General features: G+C 44.7%; 1 protein-coding gene across 1 annotated transcript in view; it reads left to right on the forward strand.

Moving 5' to 3' along the window:
* Positions 1 to 13,162, forward strand: part of MAP2K1 (mitogen-activated protein kinase kinase 1) — a 44,610-nt gene that overhangs the window by 25,779 nt on the left and 5,669 nt on the right. Inside the window, exons 6-8 of the mRNA XM_082198730.1 lie at positions 6,810 to 6,934; positions 7,694 to 7,901; positions 9,631 to 9,695. Of these exons, the coding sequence (XP_082054856.1) occupies positions 6,810 to 6,934; positions 7,694 to 7,901; positions 9,631 to 9,695 (398 nt within the window). The remainder of the gene's footprint in view (positions 1 to 6,809; positions 6,935 to 7,693; positions 7,902 to 9,630; positions 9,696 to 13,162) is intronic.

The following is a 13,162-nucleotide window of genomic DNA, read 5'->3' on the forward strand; positions in this document are numbered from 1 at the left end:
AAAAAGAATTGTATGAAACTGCTAGAACAGTCATGTTGGGCTGCTTGATTCTGGTCAGCAGGGCCTTTACCCTGATCATCTTTACCCTGAGATGATCTTTGCATTTATTAACTTATTAAATTTGTATGCCACCCATCATCCAAATATCTCAGGGCGGTTCACAGAATAAAAACACAAGATAAAAACACAAAATACATAATAAAAACAAGAACAAAACCAAAATAAATCAATAGCTCCCCTTCCCCCCCTCAAACATATTATTATTATTTAATCGTTTTTATTTGATTTTACAGATATAAATTTATAACAAAACCAAATACATATCCATATAAAGAAATTTCTTTGAATCCCAAGATTCCCCCCCCATCCCCTCCATGGGTCCTAATGTCAATGTATTCAACTGCATATTATATCATAACCTATATTTTAAATCTATCCATATTGTCCATAGTATTTGTTACATTACAAGTGAGATTAAAATCCTGCTAATGTTTTCATCCTCTTACTTCTTTCTTGGAAGTTTTTGTCTTCTCGGTCCCTGAGCTTTCCGGTCAGTTTTGCCATTTTGCCGTAGTCTGAGAGCTTGATTTGTCATTCCTCTCTGGTAGGGATTCTTTCTTCTTTCTGTCTCCCCGCAAACACATTTAAAAGGATGCAGGATGTCAGTCAGCCAAAGCCCTGGTTGAAGTTGAATGCTTTCACCTGGCACCTAAAGGTGAGCCTCCCTGGGGAAAGCATTTCACAAACCGGGAGCCACTGCAGAAAAGTGCAATTCCTCTCCACTTGTGTATCTCCTTTCCTGTGAATTAGGCTGCCCATGCAGGACACATACCCAGCTGGCAGGGAGGTGATTCTGTGCATTCTGCCCCCAAAGAAACTGGAATTTGTAGGTTTTTATTCTGTTTTCCTTTTGCCTTGTTACAAGCACTGGGTGACAGTGCAGGAAACCCAGCCTTGGCCAACCTTTTGCCCTCTGGATGTTGTTGGGCTACAAGCTCCTAGCAGTCGACACTGGAAGTCTTCAGTAGGCACTGAAAAGACAATAACTAGACTTAACCAGTTTGACTGGACTTAACCATCTAGGGGTCCTTTACCTTTTTACCTATTAATGGGAGGGAGTTTCAAAAGGGAGGTGCTACCCCATTAAAGGTCCAGTTCCTGCATTGTATGGAACTGCGTGGACCTCCTGGTGAGATGGTATCCTATAGAGCCCAGTTATGAATATAAGGGGCAAGATACTCATTTTGATATCCTAGAATATAGGATAATATAGTTCACATTTTTTAAGTGTGGTGTGTTTCACTCAGACACCTCCTGACATGAAAACAAAAAGGGGAACATTAGAAGCTGCCTAATACAGTCAGGGACGCAGGTGGTGCTGTGGGTTAAACCACAGAGCCTAGGACTTGCCGATCAGAAGGTCGACAGTTTGAATCCCCGCGACAGGGTGAGCTCCTGTTGCTCGGTCCCTGCTCCTGCCAACCTAGCAGTTCGAAAGCACGTCAAAGTGCAAGTAGATAAATAGGTACTGCTCTGGCGGGAAGGTAAACGGCGTTTCCGTGTGCTGCTCTAGTTCGCCAGAAGCGGCTTAGTCATGCTGGCTACATGACCCAGAAGCTATACGCCGGCTCCCTCAGCCAATAAAGCGAGATGAGCGCTGCAACCCCAGAGTCGGCCACGATTGGACCTAATGGTCAGGAGTCCCTTTACCTTTAATGCAGAGTCAGCCTATTGGTCCATTTCGCTCAGTATCACCCACTCTGACCGACAGTGACTCTCTAGATGAGGGTTTCCCAAACTTGGGTCTCCAGCTGGTTTTGGACTACAGTTCGCATCATTCCTGACCGCTGGTCCTGCTAGCTAGGCATGATGGGTCTTATAGTCCAAAAACATCTGCAGACCCAAGTTTGGGAAGCCCTGCTCTAGACTTTCCGACAGGAGTCTTTTCCAGTCCTACTTGGAGATGCTGGGGATCAAACTTGAGACCTTCTGCATGCAAAGCAGACTCTCTACCACAAACTATGGCCCTTCCCTTAGGGGCAATGACTTGCCCACCCCCCGCAAAGGGAAAGGCACGGCAGAGGACTGGAGATCCTGACTTAAATATCCTGAAGAGCCTTTGGGTCCTGGTGCTGGCAAGGGAGTGATAAAGAACTAGCACTGTACCCTTGCATTAGTCTAATTGACTGCATTTACTTAGGCTCTTAGCTGGCTCCTTCTGCAGCTGTAAAGCACTGGGTTGTTATGGCAGCCAAGATGCAGGGATGTGAGGTTCAGAGAAGCAGGTGCTAAATATTTCATCCGGGAGGGTGTAGATGCAAGCAGTACCGGTGAAGATCTACCATGATCAAGAGGGCTGCCTCTTCTCTTGGCTGTAATGACCATTCAAATGAAAGCTTCAGCACATACCAGACCAATGGAGATAAGAGATAGCAGCTGGGTGCCTCCTGAGATTCCTTTGAAAGCTGAGGGTGAGAGTTGCTGTACACATCAAACATTCTACCATACCCTTCAACATTTATCCAATGAAAATAGGGACGACCTATTCCATAGTAGTAGTAGTACAGTGGTACCTTGGGTTACATCCGCTTCAGGTTACGTACGCTTCAGGTTACACACTCCGCTAACCCAGAAATAGTACCTCGGGTTAAGAACTTTGCTTCAGGATAAGAACAGAAATCGGGCTCCGAAGGTGCGGCGGCAGCAGGAGGCCCCATTAGCTAAAGTGGTGCTTCAGGTTAAGAACAGTTTCGGGTTAAGTACGGACCTCCAGAACGAATTAAGTACTTAACCTGACTACCTAACCTGATTAACCTAACTACTACTGTAGTAGTAGTAGTAGTAATAATAATAATAATAATAATAATAATAATAATAATAATAATGATATATTTTTACCTTGTCCATCTGACTGGATTGCCCCAGCAACTCTGGGCAGCTTACAACATATATAAAAACGTAATGAAACATTAAATATTAAAAAACTTCCCTATACAGGGCTGCCTTCAGATGTCTTCTAAAGGTTGTATAGCTACTTATCTCCTTGGCTCAGAGGTCGCATGATTTTTAAGTCTTCCCACATGATGGTTTGGCTCTACTGCTCCATTGTGGGAAGTCTCCATTCTGGTCCCAGAGCTCTGCAGGAACATGCAGTGGTGTCATGGAGAACCGCAATATTATGATGAAGCAAGCTGACACAGCAACTTCCTGTACAGTAAGGGAATGGACCAAGCCAGCCCAGCCATATCGGGCACCCACTCCACCACTGGCTTCATCTGTGCTTCACATGTTAGAGTTACCGTTTGTATAAGTCCTATATGTCTCAGGGAGCAAATCAGCTGTCTGTGCCCTGAAAGCTCAAGGAGCGATATAGCCTGTGCAGTCAGTACTCTGATTAGATCCACTGAAACGAATGGACTTACATCTATTGATTTCTGCTCTGAGTATCACCCAAGGTGTGCAAAACATGCAGGTCTGTTTTCACCTGCACCCTTTCTTGAGGGGCTCCTTGGGCAAATGATGTTCTGGCTCTCAGAACTCCAGGTGGCAGGTGAGGCTGTTGGAAGTGCTGGAGGAATGTGGAAACTCCTCCTTCCATCCTTTATGCTCCTGTCTCACAGGGAGTGAGGCCATAGTGGAAGAACAAAAACACACACACACATTCACACAGAGCTACACTGCCCTGGAAGTGTGTTACTCAGCACTAGATAACAGTAGCACAAGACATTACTGTCCAATGAGGGTGGGAGTCCTCTGTGCTGAAATGTGCAAATTAGTTGAGGATTAAAGGTTTGGTGGTGCGCCAAAGGGATCAGGGTGAGCTGGCGTGATCCCAGTCTTCTACCACTCAATGAGTATGAACATCCACATAGGTTTAACATACGTAGATGTTCCTATGCAGCATCTATACCACAGAGATGGACTTTGACTCAGGAGATTTACTGTTTCCCATCCACCATAGAAGCCCAGTAGGTGCAAAAGACTTAGCACAGCTAACCCACTGGAAACATCAGTGATGTTTTCTCTTATCCACTGTAAGGTTTCTTAAAAGAAGAAGTGAGGAAGGAACTCTGGGCCCTTGACTTTCCCTGCCCTGCAAGTAGAAATCGTGAGAGGCTGCTGCTGCTGCTGCTGCTACTACTTCCTTGAACCTCCATCACTTTTCAGCTGCTCCATTTTTCCTCCTTACCAGAAGAATTGATTGCAGAGATGCCTGCTTATTTCATAAGGCTTAATGCATTGCTAATGACTGGATAAGTGCTCTAATCTACAGTGGTGTCCTCCGCCTACAGCAGAAAAGATGAAAAGAATCGCTTCCAGTGCCTGAGCATTCATAAATAGTTTTCAGTTGCCTAGTTACAGACAGCCTTTATTTAAGGAAGCAGGGCTGCATATGTAAGCTGGTGGTGGCTTGGTCCAGACAACCATGTTTTTCTACAGTGAGCCTTGATTTCTGCAAAACCAAAAGACTCACTGATTGCTTTCAGTTCTTATGGTTTTGTTGGAAAAGTGTGGTGGATCAAAGTTGGCCGAAGAGGTCCGATGAACGATGGGCTCCAGCAGCCACCATGTTTTCCAATTTTTGTCCAAAGATGATGGCTTGAAGGGCTTCTTGCTTTGGATCCCTTTGCACAAATAAGTTTTGCTTTTTCATCCCATAACTTGGTGTTTTGCAAAAGTTTTATCACTTATTTGTTCAGTGGGGGGAACCCAAGTTTTCCAGAGTCCACCTGACATTTATTTACTACCACTGTTGACTCAGCCATCCATATGCCAGGTAGATCAGGGTGCAGTTTCCTCTACGTTTGATGCTTTGTGTATGTTGAAAGGTAGATCAAGACTGAATTTGAAGTGGGAGGTGGTTGACCATAATCTCGCCACCTGCCTGTTGGTTTGCAAACAGTCCCTGCTTTATTGTGCGTTGAATCCAGCAGAATCGTTGCATGTGTGGAACGGCTTCCAAAAGTGCAACAGAACCCCAAATCTGCCCCAGAGGGTTGGGGGAACCCTCAGAACAGATTTGGGGAGCATCCATAAAGAAGAGAGAAAGGAGTTACATTGAACTCATGGAAATCTTTCTGCTCATCTAGTGACTTATGATATTATCAAAAATTTTATTATTTATATCCCGCCCATCTGGTTGAATACAACCCTGTTTTTTAATCCCAGCTTTCCTCCAAAGACCTTAGGCAAGCACACATAATTTCTCTCCCTTAGTCCTTTCACAGCATCCTTGTGGGGTAGCTTAGACAGAGAGAAAGAGAGAAGCTGTGTGGCTCAACAGGGTTGTGAACCCCAGTTGAGTGATACTCTGAGGTTGTGACTTTTGTCCCATAACACCACTCTGGGGTTGTGAAATCAAAGAGCCTTGTCCCCCCCCCCCCCATGCATACCTGCGTGATAAAAGACTGTCGGAATTCAGCTGGGAATTCTTGCTTTTGATCCAGGGAAACTGTTTGGGAGGGAATGAAAACATGTGAAGCCTCATGAGTAGAGGAAGTCTGTTGACAGGCAGAGAACAGGCAGTGAGGCTGGCGTTTCGGAGGACGTATTCTGTGTCCTGACTCTGCCATCTGTCTAAGCAGCTGTAGCTTGCAAATGCTTATGTCAGCGGGGTGCCATGGGCAGAGAGTCCGGGACTGTGTGTGTGTGTGTAGTGTTTGTGTGGAACACTTGGCATTGTTTGCAGAAGGTCTCCTCTGCTCAGCCCTTGGGATCTCCCATACAAAGGCTGTCAAGTCCCAGGACCAGGGAAAGCATCTTCCTCTCTGCTGCAGCTCCAGCTCTGATCGGACAGTACAAGTTTAGATAAACAGATAAAATTCCGTAGAAGCCAAGTCCTTTGTGATCTGACTGTTGGTCTGCAAAATGCCACAGGACGCTCTTTTCAAAGTCGTGTTTCTTCTTTACATGAACAAGCTGTTTGGGTTCAGTCATCCTTGGAGCAATCCACAAGGAGCCTTTACTGCATAATTGGACTGAGTTTGGGATATGTTTGGACCAAGATCAGCTTGCACCACCTCAGGAACGTTCTTGGTCTGTAGCAAAACTCCTGACCATGTAAAGCAGGGAAGGGAAAACTCAGACCTGTGAGCCAAATGGGGGGCTTCAAGGCTCTCTATCCAGTCCTTGGAACTTCCCCCAAGACACTTGGCCCTCTTTTTGCCTGACTGGAAAGTGGCCTTGAAATGTGATGATGCTTCTTGCTTGTCTGGATGAAGGATGAGATGGGTGTTGTGAGTGCATGTAGAAATGAAACTACAGTACAAAGGTAAAATTGGTTGCCTTGCCCACTGTTGCTTCTGGCCCTGCCCACCACTGCCTTGCGGCCCCTGGAAGGTTGCCCAGAATGGACAAACCAGTGAACTCTGAATTGGACAACTTGCAACCACAGCTGGTGTTTCATCAACCTGGTGCCCTCCAGAAGACTTGGGCTACATCTCCCAACGGTCCCAGCTGGCATAGTCATGTGAGCTGGGGCTGATAGGAATTGCTGTCCAAAACATCTGGAGAGCACCAGGTTGGGGAAGGCTGGTCAAAGTATCTTGTCTCCTATATGTCATGAGGTAAATAGAAGGCCTACCGAAGGAATTATTATTAATTTTTTCTGTTGCGCTATAAAAAGGAAAGGACTGCATTTCTCCCTTTCACTTTTTGGTTTGTTACTTTCATGATCTGTTTTCGAACCACCCTCTCATTTCATTTTAATATATACTAAGCACCAGAGATTAAAAAAGCAAGGCAGAAATGCCTGAATGAAAACAAGTAATTAAAATATCGTCCATTCATCTTTTTTTTTCCCCTCCCAGATGTTAAACCATCCAACATTTTGGTAAACTCTAGAGGGGAGATCAAGCTTTGTGATTTTGGTGTCAGTGGACAGCTGATAGATTCAATGGCTAACTCCTTTGTGGGCACAAGGTCCTACATGTCCGTAAGTACAGACGACGACGATGATGATGAAACTGTGATGGTCCAGTTTACTCAGGACAAAATGGCCATGTGCAGAGAGCACTTCCATGTCCTCATGTGGTGTGCTTTTCCCCATGTGTGACAGTTGCACGTTGGTGTGCTTTGCAGTTGTGTACGTGCCACAGAATTACGTGTGAGCCATTTGCATTGCTGGAAAGGGATGCAGTTATGACAGACGTTGCTAGAATCAAACCTTGCCAGGATTTTGTGGCTCATGAACTTCAGATGCATTTGGGGCAGGAGATTAAGGAACTTGACCCTTTCCTCAGAGCCGGACCTGACTTGCCTCTCCCATTACTTGTGGTTGGTGTTATTCCCAGGATCAGCTTCAGCGAGGGCTAGTGGAGGAGCCGTGCTCGTTTCAAGTTGAGTGCCATATAATTTCCTGTGGCATAGAGGCTTAACAACAGATTGCAGGCCGAGCAGCACGAACTACAACTAAAAATTGGCAGTTCTCTTTGATATTTATGAAGGCTTCAGCAGTGCAGCATTCCTGAAGGCTTCTGAAGGTCCCACAGGCTTCCAAGTCTCCTGCTGTAGGGGAAAGGAAAGCAAAAGAAAAGGGGCCTGCCTGACTAAGCAGAATTAAAACACCTTCCTCCATTTTGTTTTCTTTGCCACACTCGCCAGGGGTTTGCTCTCTTTTACATTGCAAATTTCCGCTGTCTCAGGCTTTTAGATTTATTTCTGTTCTATCTTTTGTGGTTTTTTGTGCATGTAGCCAGAAAGACTACAAGGGACTCACTATTCGGTCCAGTCAGACATCTGGAGCATGGGGCTCTCCCTGGTCGAGATGGCCATCGGCAGGTATCCAATCCCCCCACCTGATTCGAAGGAGCTGGAGCTCATGTTCGGCTGCCCCATAGGGGGCGACTCGCCTGTCTCTGAGGCATCTCCAAGGCAAAGAACACCCAGCCGGCCGATGAGCGGTAAGATCATAGTCATACCTCTTGTTGCGTTTGCTTCATGTTGTGGTTTTTTGGATTGCGATCGCCACACACGCAGAAACGTTCTGCGTGCTTCACACATGCGCAGAAGTGCTCTGCGCTTGCGCAGAAGCGCCGCTCTAGTTGCGGACTTTTCGGGGTGCGAACGACACCCTGGAACGGATCATGTCCGCAACTAGAGGTACCACTGTATTGGCTGATGCATTCTGTGCCCAGGGCCTGGAAATCTGGAAATTCGCCTAAACCCACCCAAATTCCAAGGTTCTGCTGCCTATAGGGAAAGCTCTACAAAGGCAACAGGAGAGTTCACAATGCGGCAGTCTTGTGGTCAGAAGTTGGTGTCATTTATGCCGTCTTATCCTCTCTAAACCCAAAATCCTGCTTTCTGTAGCAAACTTCCCTCTTCATGCCCACAGTGTAGGTTGTCCGGTTTAACACAGGGAGGAGGACCATGTCAGCAAAGACGTATGATGCCATCCCAGAGCTGGTCTCTGCATGGAGGCCTTCTTGGAGTTGATGAAGACAATATACCTAGGAATAAAGGAAGCTGCTTATACCGCATCAGACCATGGGTCCAGTTAACTCAGTCTACACTGACTGGCAGTGGCTCTCCAAGATTGCATGTGGGGACACTTCCCAGTCCTGCCTGGAGCTGCCATTTGGGATTGAACCTGGGACCTTCTGCATGCAAGGCAAATGCTCTGCCACTGAGCTATGGCCCTTCCCCAAAGTGTAATTATACTCTCCTCAGGGTAGGAGTTGAGACTCATTTATAAAGTAGCCATTTGTGCAATGGTGAATTGAATACACCTTTGGGGAATAATTTTCTTCTGCTGGATGGTGGTTCAGCAATCCGTCAACATGCAGCTTCCTAGCTCGGTGCCTTATTATTTTCAATGGCTGCCCCCCCCCCTTTTAAGGCAAACCTACTCATTATTATGTATGTATATTTTTTATTTTAAAAGACTGCTGGTGTTATCTATTTACTTAGATAAATTTTATGCCTGCTTGCTCTTAACGCTGGGTTTTTATCAGTATTTTTTAAGTCAGTATTTTGCATTGCTTCATGTTAAGCTGGTTTTAGTTGTCCAAGCTATATATAAACCTTGTTAGGTAAATAGACATAAATAAATAAATTGAGGCTGCAAAAACTGCACAAACTTCTCCTCAAGAGTAATTATGACAAAATGAGGTGCTTGGAAGACTTTTTCCACATGGTTATTTTCAGATTATTTATGGAATCTCTTTCCTAACTGCTTCCCATTTCACAAGGGGCTCACTGTAACCAAAGTAGCCTTCTCCAGCCTGGTGCCCTCCAGCTGTTTGGGGCTACAACTCCCATCATCCTCAGCCAGGAAATGCTGGCTGGGGTTGATGGGAGATGTAGTTCCAGAAAAGCTGCAAGGCCCCAGGTTGCAGGAGGCTGAATTAAGGAAATGAGGTACCTAGCTACTGCCAAATGCTTCTGCCAGACAGAATTGGGTTTTTTTGGTTTTTAAAAAAGAAACAAAGCAGCAATGAATAACAAAACCTCAGTGGTCATTTTGTAAGCATGTGAATATCTGGACTTCATGTGAGCATTTGAAAACCACCATTTAGAGATGGCTTTGGGGGTAAAAGAACTTACTAGAAAAGGTAGGAGCAACAACACAATGTAAGAAAGAGAAATGAGTTGTCTCATTAACTTCCAACATCTGTTGTGACTTTTCAGCTTATGGCTCAGACAGCAGACCACCAATGGCTATATTTGAACTCCTAGACTATATTGTCAACGAGGTAAGCCAGCTGCTATTATTCTGTGTTTTGCATTTTGGCCAGTTTTGCAAGGAGGAAATGTACTGTAAGGAGGGTTTAGACTTCTCCCCATTCCAGCATATGGATCCTTCAAAACGTAAAGGTACCTTGCCTCACCCTGGATGTGAGTGGGGTGGGTGCAAACTCCCCTGTACTGCACACAGTTCAAGCAACATGTTAGGACAAGAAGTGGGGAAGCTCAGGCTCAGGGGCCACATGTGGTCCCCAAGCCATTCTATCTGGCCCTTGGAACTCTCCAGACCATAGGCCCCACTCATATCTGTGTTGATATAGCAGAGTCCGTTTGCACAACGGAATGATGAATAGTACGTGCCACATGCTTTTTGTTGCTTTATTTTCAGTTCATTGTAGAGAATTTACAAACATGCATCTTGCCTCTGCTGGAGCAGAGAAGCAACCCATCCTTCTCCTCGGAATAACGAACACCGAGAGAAAACAGAGAGAAACAGGAAGCCAGTGTACGTCACATCCAGCTTCCCATTCCCGTGGGAAACCCAACAGTACTCTGACTGTGGAATGTAAACATTGTCTTGTGACAAGCACTCTGCTGCACAGTGAAGAGAGCTGAAACTAACATCCTCCCCCTTTCTGTGAACATCACTGGGCAGCGTGTTCGTACAATATCAGTACAAACCCAACTTCTGTACATAGGTACAGTGTTGATCCCTTGATACAATCTTGGACAATACATCAGCAGGAATTTCATTACCTGGCATATAGGACACCGTTACGAGTCCCTTCTGAATATGTTCCCTAGCATGTTGCACCTTCAGTTGCAAGTGCTTCGTGCTTTGCTTACAACCTTCTGAATTCAGCAAAGCCAAACATGCTTTGTTGTCCTGGTAAACCTGGATTGGACATTTGACAGGAATTTTCATGTCTTTGCACAATTGTAACAACCATTCACAATCCTTAAGTGAATAAGACAGTGCATTCAGTTCAGCCTCACAAGTACTTAAGCTAATTGTTGTTTGCTTCTTGCATGACCAATCAAATAGACCCTGATTGTACATGTAGCAAACTCCAGACGTACTTTTCCTGTCTGTAGTGTCACTTCCAAAACTTGCATCTGCAAAAATCTCAAGACCACCAGACTTCTGATTGTTAAATCTCAGTCTGTAATGCATAGTGCCTTTCAAATAGCGTGCTATGCGTTTCAGAGCTTTCCAATCCTTAACAGTAGGATTGTTAACTTGTCTGCTTAGCAAATTACAGCTAACAGCAATGTCAGGTCTTGAACATCTGGCAATGAAGTTTAACTTGCCTAGCACACTTCTGTACAGTGTAGTGTCAGAAAATGCTTCTTCAGTGTCTTCTACCTGATAACCTGTTGTCATCGGTGTGTCTACAGGGTTAGCATCCATCAGGTTCAGTTTGCTTAACACATCAGCAATTTTCCGTGACTGGTGTACTAGAATGTTACCACTTTGATCTTTCTCTATTTCCAGAGATAGGTAATTGTTTACCTCACCAAGATCTTTCATGTCAAAGTGCTCTTTCAGTTGAGCTAGGGTGTTATTGTACATTGTGACATCTTTCCAAAAGAATAAAATATCATCAACATAAAACAAACAATACAGCTTCTTTTGCCCCTCCTCTTTGACAAATACACATGGATCAGCTTTCCCTTGCTTAAAACCTAGAGAAAACAATGCTTCAGTGAGTTTTGTGTGCCAACACCGTGCACTTTGTTTGAGACCATAAAGGGACTTCTTCAGAGCACAAACAAATCCCTGTTTTACCTGTACGCCATCAGGTGGAAGCATATAAAGTGATTCACCTAGAGATCCGTACAAAAACGCTGTATTTACATCGTGGTGACTAATGTGTAGATTCTCCTCTGCAGCTAGCTTGAGCATAAGCCTAATGCTCTCATATCTCACCGTGGGTGAGTAGGTCTCGTGGTAGTCTTCACCTGGTACCTGTGCAAAACCTCTGGCTACCAATCTGGCTTTGTGTCTGACTATCTTGCCATTTTGATCAGTCTTCGCTTTGAAGACCCATTTGCTTCCAAGCAGTTTCATTCCTGGAACTACTGGAACTAGCTCCCAAGTTTTGTTCTTTTCTAAGGAATCAAGCTCAGCCTTCATAGCATTTAACCAAGGCTCAGCTTCCTTAGAATCCAAATCCTGGATTTCTTGGAAACTTGAAGGTTCAAATACCTTCTTGGAGCTTTTTAACAGCTGCTACTGCTGTCTTAGCAAATTCATCAGCAAATCTCTTTGGAGGTCTGCCTTTTGTGGCTCTTTGTGACCTGCGAATCAGCCTTTGGTCTTCAACACTTTCCTCTTCCTTCTTAGGAGAAAAGTGGCCTATTGTGAACAATGGTTCTTCCAATTCCTGATCAGAACTTTCAGAGGGTCGCATAGATGCTTTCGCACTCTTGAAATCCTCTGAAGTATCCGATTCAGTTTCAGACTCAGTGTCAGAACCTTCATCAGTGGGTGTGGGTTGTTGTGGCTGCTTATCCTCAGTCTCATCACTGTCATCAGGATAACATTGAAAAATTCCCACATTCTCCCCCCACTTGGCATTGTACTCAACACTTCTTGTGAGCCTAATTGTTTTAGAGTCAGTCATCATTATTCTGTAAGAACCTTTCTGATAACCTAGAAAGATACCATGCAATCCACGTTTGCCTAATTTGGAGCTTTGTGGTGAATGAATCCACATGTCTGAACCAAAAATTCTCATGTGTTTGATGTATGGTTTCTTGCCAAACATCTTCTCATAGGGGGTACAACCAATCGCTGAAGATAACCTGCGATTGTAACTGTAAAGAAAACACGAGAGAGCTTCGGCCCAATAACTCTCTGGAAGATTTGCATCATGCAGCAAGGTCTTTAACCCTTGAAGCAATGTCTGATTTGCCCTTTCGCAAAGTCCATTCTGCCATGGCGAGCGAGGACTGGACAAATCGTGTTGAATTCCTTTCTCAGTCAGAAAAGCTTCAAACTGCTGAGAAGTGAATTCTCCCCCGCGATCAGTGAAAAGAGTTTTTATCTTCTTACCATGCACATTTTCTAACCAAGCACAGAATTCCTTAAACCTTGGAAAAGCCTCTGATTTCTGCTTGAGATTGTACACATAAATATACCTGGAAAATGCATCAATGAGAACCATGAAGAACTTATTGCCACCTATAGAGGGCGATAGTGGACCAACTAAATCAGCATGAACAATCTGGTATGGTTCTGTAGCTTGCCTACTAGACACCTTACCTTTCGCAGCCATTTTCACCTTGTTTGCTGCGCATGCCTTGCACTTCATGTGGTACCTGCAGGGTTTAATAGTCATACCTTCAACCAAGGTAGGCATTTTAGAAACTGCCTCAAAATGCAAATGACCAAATTTCCTGTGAAAATCATGAATACATCCTGCATGCAAACTTTTGTTAGAACCTGCAATGCAACAAGTATCATTCTGCA

This window comes from Podarcis vaucheri (assembly GCF_965113315.1).
Source record: "Podarcis vaucheri genome assembly, chromosome: 14".
NCBI lineage: Eukaryota > Metazoa > Chordata > Lepidosauria > Squamata > Lacertidae > Podarcis > Podarcis vaucheri.